Genomic DNA, 17,460 nt, shown 5'->3' with positions numbered 1-17,460 from the left:
GTATAATAAGTACTGTATCTTTGTATAGAGACACAAGAAAATGCAGATGCTGAAATCAGAAGCAAAAACGTAAACTGCTTGAAGAACCACAAGTATCAGTAGAGGCAAAGTGACAGCTGACGTTCTGGGTAATGACCTACATTAGGAATGAGACTCTAGGGGAAAGGTAGTCAGAGGGAGGGCAAGACAAGGGTTGGAACAAGGTGAGGTGGCAGGTAAGGGAAGAAGAATGAGACATTTTGAGACAGATACTAGTACGGGATGGGTGGAACCATAAGAGCAAGGAAACAGTGGGCAGATGGAGACAGGAGGGAGCAGGGGGTAGAGAAGACAGAGACCGAGACTGAAATAGGGAAACAAAAATTCCAACCGATTTCAGAAAGAAACCAAAGAACAGCCCAACCATTTTTGCAATACAAGATCACTCAACAGACAAGGGCGAAGAATGAAATTAGAATGGAATATGCTGGAAATACTTAATGGATCAGGCAGCTTCGGTGGAGGAGGAAAAAGATGCTCTCACTCCAGATTAGTAAACTTTCATCGGAACTAGGAAGTTAGACATCAAACCTATCTTATGGCAGAGAGAATGGGGGGTGGAGAAAGAAAGAGAATCTTTGTGATAGTGGAATGGCAAAATGTCATTGACGGTGTGGCTGGAGGGAACACTGACTTGTATTGTCTTATGTTCAATATTGACATTGATATGCATTATTTGGGTTTGAGTGGTTGGTTCAGCTTTACAAGTAGAAGCTCCTGTAAAAATTACAAACCAGGATCTGGTTAGGATGTCATGGAAATGCACAGAAGGGTGGCGGGGGGGGGGGAGCAGTTTGCTCCATTACGTCTGTTCCTGCTATAAAAAGAATTAATCAGTTAGTCCATTTCGCCTGCTTCCAATGGACGAGTCCTTCTCTGGCAAATTTTATCTATTTACTCTGCCAGGAGAAATCCACCCAACTGTATAAAGTACTCCTCCATCTGATCGAGTGTATTCAGAATAGAGGTAAATGTAAATTACTCACATGACCATTCTGAAATATTTCCCGTACTGAATCCAGTTCCCAAAGGATCTGCTTGAACCACAATTCATAAGCTGCAGTTTGTAAAGACAAGTAGAGTTACTGATAATGTACCAAAATAATGCTGAATTATTTCATGAACAATTCGCAAATACCTGCATATTTTCAGCAACAACTGTTAGCTCCTCACCTTGGTGGGTTATAATAAAAAGGTGTTCATCGTGTATTTTGCTTCCCTTCTTTTCGCTAACTAGATCTTGTGCGTTGATGATTTTATCCAGCTTTAACAAAAGAATAAAGTTCAATTTCCAGCAGAAAAGCATTTCAGAGATACAAAATAACTAAGGATTCTGATTGTTTATTTTTATATCTTTTATTTCGTGCTTCCTAACCTGCAGCAAGTACAGTACACGGTAAGAAGAAGAAATAGTGCAGTCATTCAGAAGGACAGAGAAAGGCAACAAGAAAACAAGTCTTTATGGCAAATTATGAGCTCTTCATGGAGGGATCAGTGGAAACAGAAGCAATGTCATTTAAAATTGGTCTTTCAGTATATTTGTTCATCTTTTGCACAAGTTCCAGTTTGGCAAGTACTGTGAAAATTCATTTTACCATAACTCTCAAACACAGACTGTGGTATCTTTAAAGTCACTAATTATGTATTATGTTGACAAAGATAGTCTGTAAATTGGATCACTGCTAAATAAAGCCATTAGAACAATAGAGCACAGTTAGCATTACTCGGTTCAATCTGATGAATATTGGGCGTGATATTCAAACACTGCACCTCTAGAAATCTTGAGCACTTGCTTCCCTTCTCTTCCAAATGTGCGCTTCACACTAATTGACACCCAGTACCCTTCATTCTATTTATGTACAGAACTATGTTAGGGAAAAAGCAAGCCTCCTGCTTCAGTTGAAATGTTTTTCTTTCTTCTCCTGAATGGTGTGTTAATAGAGGTAGGAGAGTGCAGGTGAGAGGGTAAGGGATACATCCTCTGCCAGGAGAAGCGCTCATTGAGCAGACATGAAAAGGTGATTTGATGGAACTACTGAAGTAATTGCCTGCACCTCTAACAGTACAGGGAGGAATTATATGAACTCACTGGATTTGACAAGATTACTTTTATCATACTTGGATTGTAGGTCACAAAATAAACTTTGAAATAGATATAGTTGTGCCATTTCAACACGCCCTCTCCTTTGAACAACTTGAACTGGCTTATATTCTTCTCACTACCTATTCTTAACTTAATGATATCACGAATTCTGTTTCATAGTTTCATTGTTTACTTCCTAGAAACAGGTCCTTCACCATTGGCCAAAGACGCACTGAGCAAAAACAGTTCTCCAGAACACATTTTAGAAGTTACTCCTCCAACTTACGTTATTGTTCTCACTGCTTAGACATCTGGAAAGCCCTCATGTCCACACATCCTTACAAATTTGTTCTGCAGTACCATTTCACTAAACGGTGACCTATAGAATGCAATCATGCCTCTGTTTTTGATTAAACAAATCAGTTTAGTCCTCGATTGTACCAAGACCTTCTCTCTAGTGCTACAACGTTCTCCTTAATCAATACTGTACCTCCCCTCCTTTCTTCCTCGCCCATTCTTTACTGAACACTGTGTGTCCAAGAATACCACAGAACCCACCTCTGCCTTTTTGTAACTGTCTCTATTATTGCCACATCATAATGCTATATGGTAAACTGTGCCTGCCACAAGCAAATGTAAATTTAAAAGCTTTCTTAGACCTTCATTCACTATTAGAAAAACCCTGTATAAAAATGCCGTATGAAAATTATTTATTTACTGAGATACAGCACAGAATAGGCCTTTCCAGCCCTTCAAGCCACGTTGCCTAGCAACCCCCAATTTAACCCTAACTTAATCACAGGACAATTTACAATGACCAAATAACCTACCAACCAGTACATCTTTGGACTGTGGGAGGAAACTTGAGCACCCGGAGGAAATCCACACAGTCATGGGGAGAATGTACAAACTTCTTACAGGCAGTGGCGAGAATGGAACTCGAGTTGCTGGTATTGTAAAGTGTTGTGCTAACCACTACACTACTGTGCCATCCTAAAAATAAAACTGCAAATGTTGGAAATCTGATATGAAAGTACTCTGTAGTTCAGTCAGCATCTTAAGTTCAGTCAGCATCTTAACATTTCAGATCAAAACTGTCCATATTTTGGAGAAAAGGAGGGAAAAAGAAGGATTCATTCCACTGTGTCCATTCGTGCAAGTTGCAACCTTCGGAAAATATCAAACTTTCCAACTTCAGGGAATTCAGCTTTGCTGTCTGCAACAGAATTTCCAAATTCTAAATCCAATTATCCATCTGTGATTTTTGACTCCATTTTCTTTCAATTAAAATAGTCTGGCTTGTTGGACATGGCTCACTCTCCTGCTATTACCAGCAAGGAAACATTTGAAACTTCAAAACATTAAGCTGATATGAAAAATTCAAAGGAAGTCCCAGGAGTCCGAAATGTGGGTCTAACTTCAGGTTTACTTTAATTAAGGTGCGTATGTATCATGTGGTAGCATGATGATGTATGCAATTCACGTAGTTTTACAAATAATCCAAAATTAATTTTTTAAATGAACAAGAATAGTTAATCAACCTATATATATACACAAGATTACTCAAATATTACTGAAATATTAAATACACAATAGTTACTTTCTTCCTGCCCTGTTAATCCATTTGGCTGGGTCTCACCCTATCACAAAACATTCCCCATGCAATTTAAGATTACTCATTTTAACTCTTTCCTGGTTTTGACAAAGGTTCCGCTGACTGAATGCATTAACTTTGTTTCCTTTTCAATGATGCTCCCTGTATCTTCAAATTTTCTTTCTCCTCTACCAGGTACCGTACAGGGTTGCAGTTCTTATTGAAAGGAGAAGGGGTTTGGTGAGAGACTGTGAAGAAAAAGTTCCAGTTGCATGTTTGAATCAGTGGTTTGTAAAAGAGAAGTAACGTTGAGGTGAAGCAGAGTGAGAATTGAAATAGTATAATTTCAGCCAGTTCTGGCATCAGCATAAATATCCACTCCCAATTACATTTAACAATACATGGATGGTGGGTGTATGGAAGGTAATGGTCCTGATGCAGATCGATGGAATTAGGCAGTTTGAATGGATTGGCACTAACTGGTTGGGCTGAATGGCCCACTTCTCTGCTGTACTTTTCTGTGATTCTAATTTGTGCCTGTAGGGCTTCCCAACAAAGTGCAGAAACAGGTTGCCTCTGCTTCAGTGTTTCCTGCAGGAAGATTTCTAGTGCAGCTGGAAAAGTGTAGATCCCACTAGATCCTGTATGGAATGATTATTAAATATTTACGAGCTATGATAGCTTGGAGAATGCCCACACAAGCAGCTCCAACTAAGTGCTGGAGGCTGGCATCAAGAAGTGCTTTAAGTGTTCTGAGCGCTCACTCATTGGACCCTCTACTGAGCCAAAAATTCCAATTAACAGTATGGCTTGCTCTGGCTGTGTGGTAGGTGTTTTAAATTTAGTAGGCAGCACAATGTTGGTACGCTGTTTACATCAGAAGTAAATGGCACAAATTAATCATGCATGACTATACTTCTGTGCATTTACCAAGGCTATCCAATATTGCAAAGCCTTTTTCTCATGTGATTGAATTTATAAATAACTCTTTATATAGAAAAGTCAGTGGCAGAAACAAAGGACAGGATAAAAAGCCAGGTGAAACTAATTCACTGACATTCTCATGCATTGAAATAATGATGTGCTAATAAGTAATTTTTTGAACTTAAAAATGTGTGTTTGCACCCCAGTACTAGAATTGGAACAAAGCTAGTGCAGGTTTGGTGATGCTTATTACATTAGTGCTGTGCAGTAAGTCGCCACCATCGTCCAATACTACTGGCACTGATTGAAACCATTTTCCAAAGTGGATTATAGAGATTTAGAGAGGGCTTTGGTGAATGCGGAGGCTATGGTGGGGAGGGGCTGTTCAGTACTAACCTTTGGTTGGACAGCATGACATTGGTGTCAGTCAGAAAGGTGAGTATTTTCACTTTTCTGTATGTAGTTCATATAAAATGCAGGAACAGATTGGATCACATTTTAAGGGTTTTTATTTTCAAATTAAAAGTATAACATGTAAGCTCAGTCCCTTGTCTTTACAACATGCTGTTCCAGGTAATCTGGATGAAGTGCCTATGGTTTGACCAGCTTGAGAACTGGGTTTTGGAACCCGAGTGATCATTGGAGACAGAGGTGCACCAACAAGGCTGAAGCTTATATTTATTATTTATTTATTGAGCTTCAGTGTGGAACTGGCCCTTCCGGACTTTTGAACCACGCCGCCCAGCAAACCCCCGATTAGCCCTAGCCTAATCATGGGACAATTTACAATGACCAAATAACCTACCAACCGGTACGTCTTTGGACTGTGGAAGGAAACCGGAGCACCCAGAGGAGACCCATGCAGTCACAGGGAGACTATACATAGTCCTTACAGGCAATGCCAGGAAATGAACCCAGGCTGCTGGCACCATAAAGAGTTGTTCTAACCACTATGCTACCATGGTGAGCACAACTTTCGAGGTAGTCACTCTGCAACTTAAGGAAAAATTGTCAGACAAAGGAATAGGTGGCAGTAGGCAAAGGAACTGAGGCAGACAGGTAGTCAGTGAAACGTCAGAGCACATCACCGTCCAAGGGCAGGCTTAGAAAGAACCTGACAAAAGCAGACAGCCAGGAGCTAGCTGTAGGTATCAGAGGTCTACATCCGACAGGGGAGAGAGCCAAAACTGAAAATGAGAGCTCAGACCCAACATTTCCATAAGGGTGAATGACTTGCACAGTGAGTCCACAAAACTCTAGATGTCAAGAGATGTAGAGAGCAGAGCAAAAAGGAAAAGAGGCGTATGGCAGATATAGAGAACTGAAAACAGGGGAGGTCTTTCAGGACGACAGAAAATGCAATTGGAAGAAATCAGGAGGGCAAAGTGGGCGGGGCGGTGCACAGTATATCACTGGTGGACAAGATTAAAGTCCCAAAGCATTTTGCATGTATTTTGAAGGCAAGAAAGCAACCAGGGATAGAGTGGAGTCCAGTGTGGATTAATGTTGCAATTTGTGTATGCAGCCAGAAAATGTAGGTGATTGTAAAGGAAACAACAGGAATTCTGCAGATGCTGGAAATTCAAGCAACACACATAAAAGTTGCTGGTGAACGCAGCAGGCCAGGCAGCATCTCTAGGAAGAGGTGCGGTCGACGTTTCAGGCCGAGACCCTTCATCAGGATTGTAAAGGAATATTTCTCATTTTTATTTGCTGTAAAGAAATTTTACAGCAAATTACCAATGAAGGAAGAAGTGTGGGATATCTTCATGGACTTAAATGCGAATAATTTCCAGAGCTTGATAAGATGTATCCCAGGCTGCTAGGACAGGAGATCGTCACAGCCCTGACAGAGAATTTTAAGCCTTCATTGGCTATTGTTGAAGTGCCACATGACGGATAGAGAATAAAGGTGATGCTTCTATTCAGGAAGGAGAGCAGGATAAACCAGACAATTCAGGCCAGTGACTGCAATATTAGTGACAGTGAGGCTACTGAAAAAATATCAAAGGATTAGGATTAATCAGCAGTTGGATATGCAGTAATTAATCAGGATAGTCATCATCACTTTAAGTAAGGATCCTAGGTGGCTAACAATTTCAACAAGATAACCTAGTACATCGGTGAGTGTAACATGTTTTATGTTCTGTACATGAACTACGGAAAAGCCACCAGCATTTGAGGCTGGTCACTAAGAGCCATAGAACTCTTGAAATGCTGGCCAAGTGGATTAGAAATTGGCTTGGTGATAGAAAGCAGAGGGTTGTTTCAGCAACTTGAAGCTTATGACCAGTGGTATACCACACCATCGCTGGAACTCTGCGAATGTCAGGGACACTATTAGTAAGTGTAAAGATGAAATAAATATTGATAGTATTGTTGCTGTTGTGAAGAGCAGCCTTCAGCTACAGGCTGATGGTGACCAGTTGGTAAGATGGGCAGAGTAAATACAATTTAATTCTGATAAATGTAAGATGATGTTGTTTGGAAAGACTTATAAAGCTGGATGATTACATTCACACAAAGCTCCTGCATTCTTCCCCGTTCTTGCCTTTACTGGGGAGGCAAAGCTGAACACAACACTTCAACTGGAACTGGATCAGCGTTGTACGAAGTCTTGGTGCAGGGAGAATGTGGAGGCACTGCAGAGAGGGCAATGGAGATTTGAAGTTGGAAATTATATATAGATTTGAGAATTCCTCCCACAGGCAGTCAGACTGCTAAATAGCTGCTCTACCTGACTCCGTTTTGGACACTTTTAACTTGCACTGGACACTTATAACTTGATTTTAACTGACATGTGGCTGTTGTGTTTTACTATTTATTGTTATGTTTATTATTTAGTGTTGTGTTTGTTATGTTATGATTGCACTGCTCCTGGGAAATTCTGTCTCATTCTGCCCTGCAGAGCTGATGTATGGTTCAAATGACAATGAAGTTTTTTGAATCTTGAATGGGGCTTTCCCTGTGAAATCAGAATTAGGTTTATCATCAGTCACATATGTCATAAAATTTGTTTCCTTTGCAGTAGCAGCAGCAGTACAGTGCAATACATAAAATTACTACAACACTGTGCAAGAGTCTTAGACGCCTTAACTATCAATATATATACATATATATATACACATAAGACTTTTGCACATTACTGTATATTTTGAAGGAAAATGTTGAAAGCTACTAAAATGGGCCTAATGTGTTGCTCTCTTACAAATAAATGCAGATAGGATGGACTAAAAGGCTCTTCCATTACAGTTCTAAAATTTTAAATAGCACAGGGTAAGGTTTTTCCCTTCTACTTAAGCCATGTCCATGGTCTAACAGTGGGTTACATGGATTACTGAAGTCTCATTTGGCAGGGCTGGTCTTAACAAGGCATTGCACCAGTAATGTTGCCACCAAGTATCTTTGATGGAGATTTATGGATTGCGTGCAATACTTTGCCAAATAATTCTTGGTATGCAAGAAAAGGTGTTCTTATGAGTTGCAAACTGAAAAAATCAACCAAAAGAATAGTGATGATACCCAAAGTTGCAGCTTCTCCACTAAAAGTTGAATGTTTTCCAATGCTGAGATATTTTCTGTATCTAGTAGGTTTCAATAACACTAACACAAAGTTACGTAAGTAGGGGTATGCGATTGAGGTAAAGAGAAAACTCAGTAAGGAATAATACTGCAGCAGATTCATTAGTACCTGAAGGTAGTCTGCATATATCAATCCACCTTTACTAGCTTTGTTCGTTCCATCTTGTGATGTGTCATGATCCTCCTGCACCTCTGAAGGAAATGGATGTCTGAAAAAAGTTCGACATAAGTTCCAGTTAGAACATATCGGGGTATTTTACTGCATGATATCACATCTTACAAAAAAATTAGACACTTTATTCTATAATTCAGTAAAACCTTGCACCTTCTTTCTGTCCCTATGAATATCACCCTTTTCCACCTTTGTCTCAGCTCAGGATGATAAATCTCTCATGCCTTTGTCACTTCTAGTATCAGCTACAATATGCCAACGTTTTTCCTGTATGTTTGCAAGTTAAATTCTCATTTTCCCAGGTCCTATTCACAGGTCACCCTGGTGTTTCGGAATCAGCAATTATGTACTCGTTTTTAAATCATCACCTGTTTTTTTATTTCTTTCCACGCTCTCATCAGCCCCCACCCTACCTTTCCATCTCTCTAATCTCATCTGCCTCTATGACCCACTGAGACCTCTGCACTCTTCTGCACCCCAGATTCCACCAGCAATCTAGGCGTCAAGCTGTGGAATTATTTCCCTAAAATATTGGAGAAGAACTGAATGGTTTAACAAATTAAAATTTTAACTCAACCCATGCTTGCAATTAATTGTCATAATATTTTAAAGATAATAATGAAGCATCATAATAATGTGTTGCAGTTTTATTGTAAATTGGTAAATCCTATAGTGCAGTGTGTTATGTGATAGAATATCCAAGTGTGCAATACCTAGTTAATTCCATTATGAAGTACAGTACTAAATTACATGGAATAATTTTTGAATGTGATGAAGGTTTCTGCCTTTACCAATATAGAACATAGAACTGTATAGCTCAGAGTAGGCTATTCAGCCATAATGTTGTGCCGTTCTTGATGCCAACTTATACCAAATATCCTCCTCTTGTGTACCATAAGATTTTAAGACATAAGAGCAGAATTAGACTATCTGGCCCATCGAGTCTGCTCCGCCATTCAATCATGGCTGATCCTTTTTTTCTATCTTCTCCTCTACCCCAGTTCCCAGCCTTCTCCCCGTAACATTTGATGCCATGTCCAATCAAGAACCTATCAATCACTGTACCATCCATATATCATTCCACTCCCTTCACAAGTTTGTGTCTGTCTAAGATGGCTTTCTTTTTCTCTCAATCCTAAGCACACAGTCACTATCTGTTAACCTCTTAACATGGTTAAGACCAAGTCATTCATATATTTGGAAAAAAATAATGAACCGAGCACTCCACTGGATTTCATTATGTGAAGGTGCATCATAAAGCAAAAACCATTTACCAATCTTTCAGTGATTCTGATAAACTGAGAAGTTATTTTAATCAAAATATTTTTATTATAATCAACAATAAAACAGAATATTTCCCTGATTACAATGGCTTAGTTCACTGAATCAACCAATCTATGCACTTACAATAAGCAGATAGGACAAGATGATACAGGAAAAGGGGGGAGACTGAATCAATTGAATTGACTGAGTGAAAATTTTATGTTTTAATGAAGATTAGAGGGAAAAAAACTTAAAAGGGAACTGCATCCAGGTTCGATCATCTCTGTCCATGGGAAAGATCCTACCAAGTGGCTACAGAGGGAGTAATGTTGAAAGTCAACCACATTTAAAGAGAACTTTGCTTGCAAATAGTGTCTAAAATTTAAAGGGAAGAGCAGATTAGAATCTGCGTAATTTTTAAAATCCAAAAAAAAATCAAACAAAAAATGAGTTGTACTGCTTTGTGAGCTGTTTTTATTTTCCTCAGCCAGAAGTATTCAAGTTGAATTCAGCAGTTACTGTATCAGAGAGAAAGCATGGAGCATCAAACTGTAGATTTCAGAATTCACAGGCAGCGAATCCAAATTAAAGTCTGGAGTTAGCTCAATGATTTTAATTTAGGAAAGATTTATTCATCCTTACAAAAAGTCTGAAAAAATCTTCAGGGATAATGACTATTTTGAAATTTAGTCATAACAATTAATTTAATGAATGACTAAGTTATTTGCTTCCCACTGGAAAAGAAGCATGGTCCAGGAAACTGAGAAAACTCATTATACTCTTCTCAGAATAGATCTTCTCCATCCACCGGAGAAGGTAGGAGAGTAAAATGGCGTCTCATAGCTTTATGTTGTATCCTATTTAGACTTTGGTAAACAGTTATTTGTTTTTGATAAAATCAACAGAAATCTGTATGGAAGTTAATGATTTATATTATTTATCCATAATATAACATAAATATGATAACACAACACATTAGAAATTGTTTTTGGATTATTCATTTAATCAAAGTTATCCAATAATAAGTTATACAATCATTATGGAACTTGCTCTGCAGATATGTACTCAGTTTGAGTTAGGATGCCAATGTACTTTGTCCCAAGGTAAATGATTCATTGAAGTCCATTCATAAACAAGGTTAAAAACAATGATCGAAATACTCCATTGTAAATTTATGCCATGTGCATTTCTACCAACCCATTCAGTGAGTTTTCTTATCAATGTTCATACAAATCCTTCGAAAAAACTATTCTATAATGCAATAGTTCTGTAACGTATGGGTATTACATAGCAGCTCTATACCGGTAAAATGTAATGTAAAGCTGGCAGAGAAAATGCAATCAAACTAAAGTCAACAATATAGTACCAAGAAATTTCATAAACACAACATATTGGTTCAAGGGTAGATGGAGGATTGATTGTGTTTAGATTGTTTTTCTTTTGCTGTGATGTTTAACTTCATCAAACATTCAAATCAATATCCAAATTTTAAACAAGTTGAACATTGTATGGTCTTTTCTTTGTCCATATCACCCAGAGTCATCAGGATTGATGCACAAATGAATGGAATCATAAAACAATGACCTGCTAAATACGATGAGCAGAGCGTACCATAGCCTACAGCTCTTCCTATGGTTTTATGTAGCATCACAGCAACCCCAAAGAGGAAAGCCAAACTAAGTCAATTCGAGTTGGTAACAGGGCGTCCTATGTCACTGCCCAGAGCCCTCGACCTCAGAGATGCTGATGTACACATTATGGCAGACAGTTTCGTTAACTATTGTGTGAAATTAACCCAAGCTGTCCAGTCTGCATCCCAGCAGGTTTCTGCCATTTGGAGTGATCCAGTAGAAGGAGGACACGCCCTGAATCCCGGTGAGTGGGTCCTGAATAAGAAACCGCATCAGGAAGCACTGGGAGCTGGATACAAGGGTCCTTATCTCATGCTGTTAATTACCAACTCAGTGGTGAATGTAGAAGGTAAAAGTAAGTGGATACACGCCAGCACTGCAGGTGAACTAAAGTTGCATCTGACAAGGACAACAAGCACTATAGTTAACGTCTTGGTAACCACTGACCCAGTGCCTACATTGCTGGGATACAGTGAGCAAATCATCAACCAGCCAGAAGGCTTCAAACAAAGTCAACAACTACTTAACTTTATGAAGTTTATTCTAATATTAGTTGTTATATTTTTGTCAATTTTCCCTACTCACAATGTGCCCCTTGAGATAGAAAATAGAACATAACATAGAACATAGAATAGTACAGCACAGTACAGGCCCTTCGGCACACAATGTTGTGCCAACCCTCAAACCCTGCCTCTCATATAAGCCCCCACCTTAAATTCCTCCATATACCTGTCTAATAGTCTCTTAAACTTCACTGGTGTATCTGCCTCCACCACTGACGTGCAGTGCATTTCACGCACCAACCACTCTCTGAGTGAAAAACCTTCCTCTAATATCCCCCTTGAACTTCCCACCCCATACCTTAAAGCCATGTCCTCTTGTATTGAGCAGTGGTGCCCTGGGGAAGAGGCGCTGGCTCTCCACTCTATCTATTCCTCTTAAAATCTTGTGCACCTCTATCATGTCTCCTCTCATCCTCCTTCTCTCCAACGAGTAAAGCCCTAGCACCCTTAATCTCTGATCATAATCCATACTTTCTAAACCAGGCAGCATCCTGGTAAATCTCCTCTGTAACCTTTCCAATGCTTCCACATCCTTCCTATAGTGAGGCGACCAGAACTGGACACAGTACTTCAAGTGTGGCCTAACCAGAGTTTTATAGAGCTGCATCATTACATCGCGACTCTTAAACTCTATCCCTCGACTTCTGAAAGCTAACACCCCATAAGCTTTCTTAACTACCCTATCTACCTGTGAGGCAACTTTCAGGGATCTGTGGACATGTACCCCGAGATCCCTCTGCTCCTCCACACTACCAAGTATCCTGCCATTTACTTTGTACTCTGCCTTGGAGTTTGTCCTTCCAAAGTGTACCACCTCACACTTCTCTGGGTTGAACTCCATCTGCCACTTCTCAGCCCACTTCTGCGTCCTATCAATGTCTCTCTGCAATCTTTGACAATCCTCTACACTATCTACAACACCACCAACCTTTGTGTCATCTGCAAACTTGCCAACCCCCCCTTCTACCCCCACATCCAGGGCGTTAATAAAAATCACGAAAAGTAGAGGTCCCAGAACAGATCCTTGTGGGACACCACTAGTCACAATCCTCCAATCTGAATGTACTCCCTCCACCACCACCCTCTGCCTTCTGCAGGCAAGCCAATTCTGAATCCACCTGGCCAAACTCCCCTGGATCCCATGCCTTCTAACTTTCTGAATAAGCCTACCGTGTGGAACTTTATCAAATGCCTTACTAAAATCCATATAGATCACATCCACTGCACTACCCTCATCTATATGCCTGGTCACCTCCTCAAAGAACTCCATCAGTCTTGTTAGACACGATCTGCCCTTCACAAAGCCGATGACTCATGATGACTCATGATGTGTACTTGCAAGTATCACATGAATTTCCTGATGCTGAAAACAATTCTAGCTATTAGGTATGTCAACACAGTTCAAAATATTCACCAATGCTATGCATTCGTGCAGATCCAGAACAAACATGGGCCCTCTTTATTAAATATTCCATTGATATTATATCTTTGATTCCTTATTCTCAAGGGATTCAAAAAACTATGGTAATCATGTCCCAACATACCATCTTAAAATTGATCATTTATGTAAATATAATCAGCATGATTATATTTACATAATATGAATATATTCATATTATGTAAAGACCCTATTCATGTCTTACCCTGGGAGTTCTCAATATCTGCATTTAATGTTCATGACAAAGCTCGTCAATCTTTACACGTGTTCACTATAAAAGCTACCTTTTGCTTCAGTTCAGAAGGTATCATTCCAGTAGGTCATAGTTTACGCGATTTCACTTTACATTTTCCAAAATGGGGTAATAACTCTGGAGTTTTCACTGATGATCAGGAAAATATTACAATTTATCAAAGTTCCTGTCAGTAATAAGGAAAATTTTAAGATCATGGAACAATTCATGCTTATGTGCAGAAATGGGACCTGCACCTATCCTCTACTTAACTAGTCAGGATCTTGTTATTGAGAGTATGTTTTTCCTGCCATGGGACATACACACACATTTCCTTTACGTCCCGAGTCTAGAAGTAAATGAGACATTTCAGAAGGAGGTTATTTTGTATCAGTTTTATTCCTATTTTCTGGTGCTGCAAGGAGTCAGCATCATCATTCATGCCATGTCATACCGTGGGTGATCATGGTCTTCCATCTGTCTTTGGTCTAAGAAGTCCTAATAAGTTCTTCAAAAATTTGCTAGTCCATTCCTTGGTGTAAATTACAAATGGCATGTGCTGTCAACCACGGCATTTTGTTCCATCAATTTTTCTCGTTACTGCAAGATGTTCGAGCTACACTTAGTACACGTCCCAGAAATTCCATCTGCTGTTTCCTAACTGATGATATCGGCTCTCTTCTTATTCCAGTCTTTTGCAACACTTCCTCATTTGTTACTCTGTCCTTCCATCAATCTTCTCAAAATCCACATTTCTGCAGCTTTGACATTTTGCTGCATTCCTGCATTCTGCTTTGACATATGTTTTGCTTCCATATGTTAGTGTGAAATGAATGTAGCACCGCAACACTCTGCCATTCATCCCCAGAGAAATTATGTTACTCCTCAGTATCTTGCTCAAATGTTTGAACGTGCATTTACAATCCCAATCCTTCTTCTAATTTCAACATAAGTCCTACCATCAGATGTTTTCATGCTCCCTAAGTAACTGATGTTCCATGCTTGTTTTGTTTCGTTGCCCACTTTCAGTTTGCATTTCTGTAGTTCTTTCTTCTTTGTGACAACATTTACTCTTCCTGCAGTGGATGGTCAATCCTCTTTTTGCTCTTTGTTTGACAATTTTATCTTGTAATTCTTGGAGCTTCTCTTAGGGGTAGCTGTCAGCATTGTGTTGTCTGCGTACCGTAGGTTGTGCAAATTGTATCCACCAATTATCATGCCCGGAATTTCTCTTAGAATCTTCTCGCTGTAAAGGTTGAAAATAGGTTGAGCCAGAGAACACAATCCTGTCTGACTTCCCTCTTAATCTGGATAAAATCACTTGTCTTATTTTCAACTCTCATTCCTGCTCTTTGTTCCCAGTACAAATTTCTGATGATTCTGATATCTTTCCCATCAATATCCAAGTGCTGAAGGATTCTTATAAGCTTTTCATGTCTCACCTTATCGATGAAACATTCGTATAGGTCTTTCTGGATATCCAAGGTACACCCTCAAATCATTCTAAGGATGAAGATCACATTTCGCTTTCCACTAGCTTCAAGAAGCCGCACTGCTCTTGCGTGATCTCTTGTTTCATGTTTTTTCTTGCTCTCATCATGATGATTTGCAGCACAACTTTCACAACATGATTCATCAAACTAATTGTGCAGTTTAACTCACATTCAATTGCTAGGACTAGTTTTTGGCAGTGCAATAACTAAATTGTAATGAGTATAAGAGAGATTAAATATGTTAGCTGCAGCCTTAGAAAGAGTAATTAATGACACCACTGAAGCCCTGGGAAATGGAACAACTTGAAATATTTGCCATGCGCAAGATGGTTCTTCAAAACCGAATGCCAAGTTATCTTCTCTTAGCAGCTAAGGGGGGAGCATGTGCAGTCATACCTGATGAATCTGAAGTCATAACTGATTTGGCTGATTATATTCATAAAGAAGCAGCTAAAATACATCAATCTGATGGATGAGATTTCTTTGATTGGATTCATTCAAGCCTCGGAAGCTGGGGTTACTCAATATTCCAAGTCATATTATTGATGCTAATACACCTCATCATTTATATCTTTTTTTTACTTGTCTAAAAGTAATTATTAATAGGATAGTTCAAATGCCTACTAATCTGCCTAATTATGGCATAATCCTATGAGTGAAGAATATATACCCTTTGATATTTCATAACCTAAGTAGCTTTTCTGATTATTTCACAGTACAAGTTTTTTTCAGCCTCTGAATTTTCAAATGTACTGATTCTACACATGTGATTTATAATCAAAGGGGGAATTGTTGGATCCAACTGTTCAATTCTTAGATTAGACTATTTGATTGCTTATTTTCTTTGCAGTTTAACAATTAATTGTCTGTTAGTATTTTAAATAGTTTTTATATGTAGATAACATTTTAATATGCCTCTAGTGGCAATACAAAGCATAATTCTGGAAAACTTGGAAGCTTCTTCATTCTGCATTATTTGAATAAGTGCTTTCTCATTGGTTAACGGTTCTGCAGTATTTGAATAACAACTTTCTAATTGGTTAATTCTTATCTATAAATGTGATTGGAATTTTCCTTGTTTCTATGGTAGAAAGATAGCTGTTCTATGCTAGGTGCCACCTTAATCTTAGCTTTCCCTTCACTTAGTAGGCCACTATCACTGCCTGCTCCTGTTTCCTTTGTTCAATCTTAATAAAATTAGATCGTTTCCTCATTTATCTCTTAATAAAGTGATCGTGAAGCAACAGGTTTTGTGCCTCTTTCCTGACTTCTGAAGGAATCTTGGTTTAAAACATGAGAATCCAACACTGAACTCTTATCACTTCCAGTTTCACTGATGATCACATATGTAGCAAAGAACGAAAGCAATATGATGTAAGGGCAGGCAATTACAGTTGGGGTGCAATTAAGCTATGATCTCACTGAATTCTAAGAATTCAAGTGCCTATGACTATCTTATAATGGAGTCAATAGAATTGTGTCATACATTCTCTACAGCACAGAAGCCTCTAGCCCTATCGTCTATGCTTGCGCTTTTAAGTGCAATACTTTCCTGGTTTTTCCCCCAGTGCTTCATTTTCTAACCTTCAGACATTTATCCAAATCACCTTTGAATGCCACAAGTGAATCTGGATCCATCACACTTTTAGACAACTCATTCCAGTTAGTAAATATTTTTTAATCACAATGATAAATGTGTCAGACCATCTTGCTTTTCTTCTTTTCACCAAATATTCAGACTTCAAAGCCGAACGTTGTGTTGTCACCAACTTCGTGGCCTCTCTCCCAGATGAGCTCAATCGTTTATATACTTGGTTCAATGTCACAAACTCTGAGTCTCTGAGGAAAGCCACCACTACAACCAGCAACCTGATCATCTCTGAGGCTGAGGTACGCAGATGTTTGCAACGGGTGGGCAGTCGTAAGGCTGCGGGACCGGACAGCATCCCAGGCCGAGTACTCAGGATGTGCACAGCACAACCGGCAGGTGTGTTTACAATCCCTCCCTCTCTCAGTGTAGGGTGCCCTCCTCCTTCAAATTATCCACCATTATCCCTTTACCAAAAAAGACCAAGGTAACATACCTGAACGACTGCCGTCCTGTCACACTCACCTCAATAATAAGCAAATGTTTCGAGAGGCTGGTCAAGGATTACATCTGCAGCTTGCTACCACCCAAATTGGACCCCCTACAATTCGCCTACCGACACAACCGATTGACAGATGACGCAATAGCCACTGCTCTACATACCATCCTTACACATCTGAAGAAGAAGGGTGCTTATGTGAGAATACTGTTCTTGGACTACAGTTCAGCATTCAACATGATAATTCCATCCAGGCTTGACAAGAAGCTCAGAGACCTCAGCCTTGACCCTGCCTTGTGCAGCTGGATCCTGGACTTCTTGTTAGATCACCAGCAGTTTGTAAGAGTGAGCTTCCTCAC

The 17,460-nt window shown here is 39.3% G+C and overlaps 1 protein-coding gene across 1 annotated transcript in view; it reads right to left on the bottom strand.

Moving 5' to 3' along the window:
• LOC140196560 (tryptophan 2,3-dioxygenase-like) overlaps nucleotides 1-17,460 on the bottom strand; it is a 92,537-nt gene that overhangs the window by 37,266 nt on the left and 37,811 nt on the right. The window contains exons 4-6 of the mRNA XM_072255977.1: nucleotides 8,332-8,431; nucleotides 1,213-1,303; nucleotides 1,026-1,096 (exon numbers count right to left, since the gene is read on the bottom strand). Coding sequence (XP_072112078.1) covers nucleotides 1,026-1,096; nucleotides 1,213-1,303; nucleotides 8,332-8,431 — 262 coding nt within the window. The remainder of the gene's footprint in view (nucleotides 1-1,025; nucleotides 1,097-1,212; nucleotides 1,304-8,331; nucleotides 8,432-17,460) is intronic.

Source organism: Mobula birostris, chromosome 4, assembly GCF_030028105.1.
Source record: "Mobula birostris isolate sMobBir1 chromosome 4, sMobBir1.hap1, whole genome shotgun sequence".
NCBI classification, from domain to species: domain Eukaryota; kingdom Metazoa; phylum Chordata; class Chondrichthyes; order Myliobatiformes; family Myliobatidae; genus Mobula; species Mobula birostris.
This window is presented reverse-complemented; position numbering and strand designations above follow the sequence as displayed.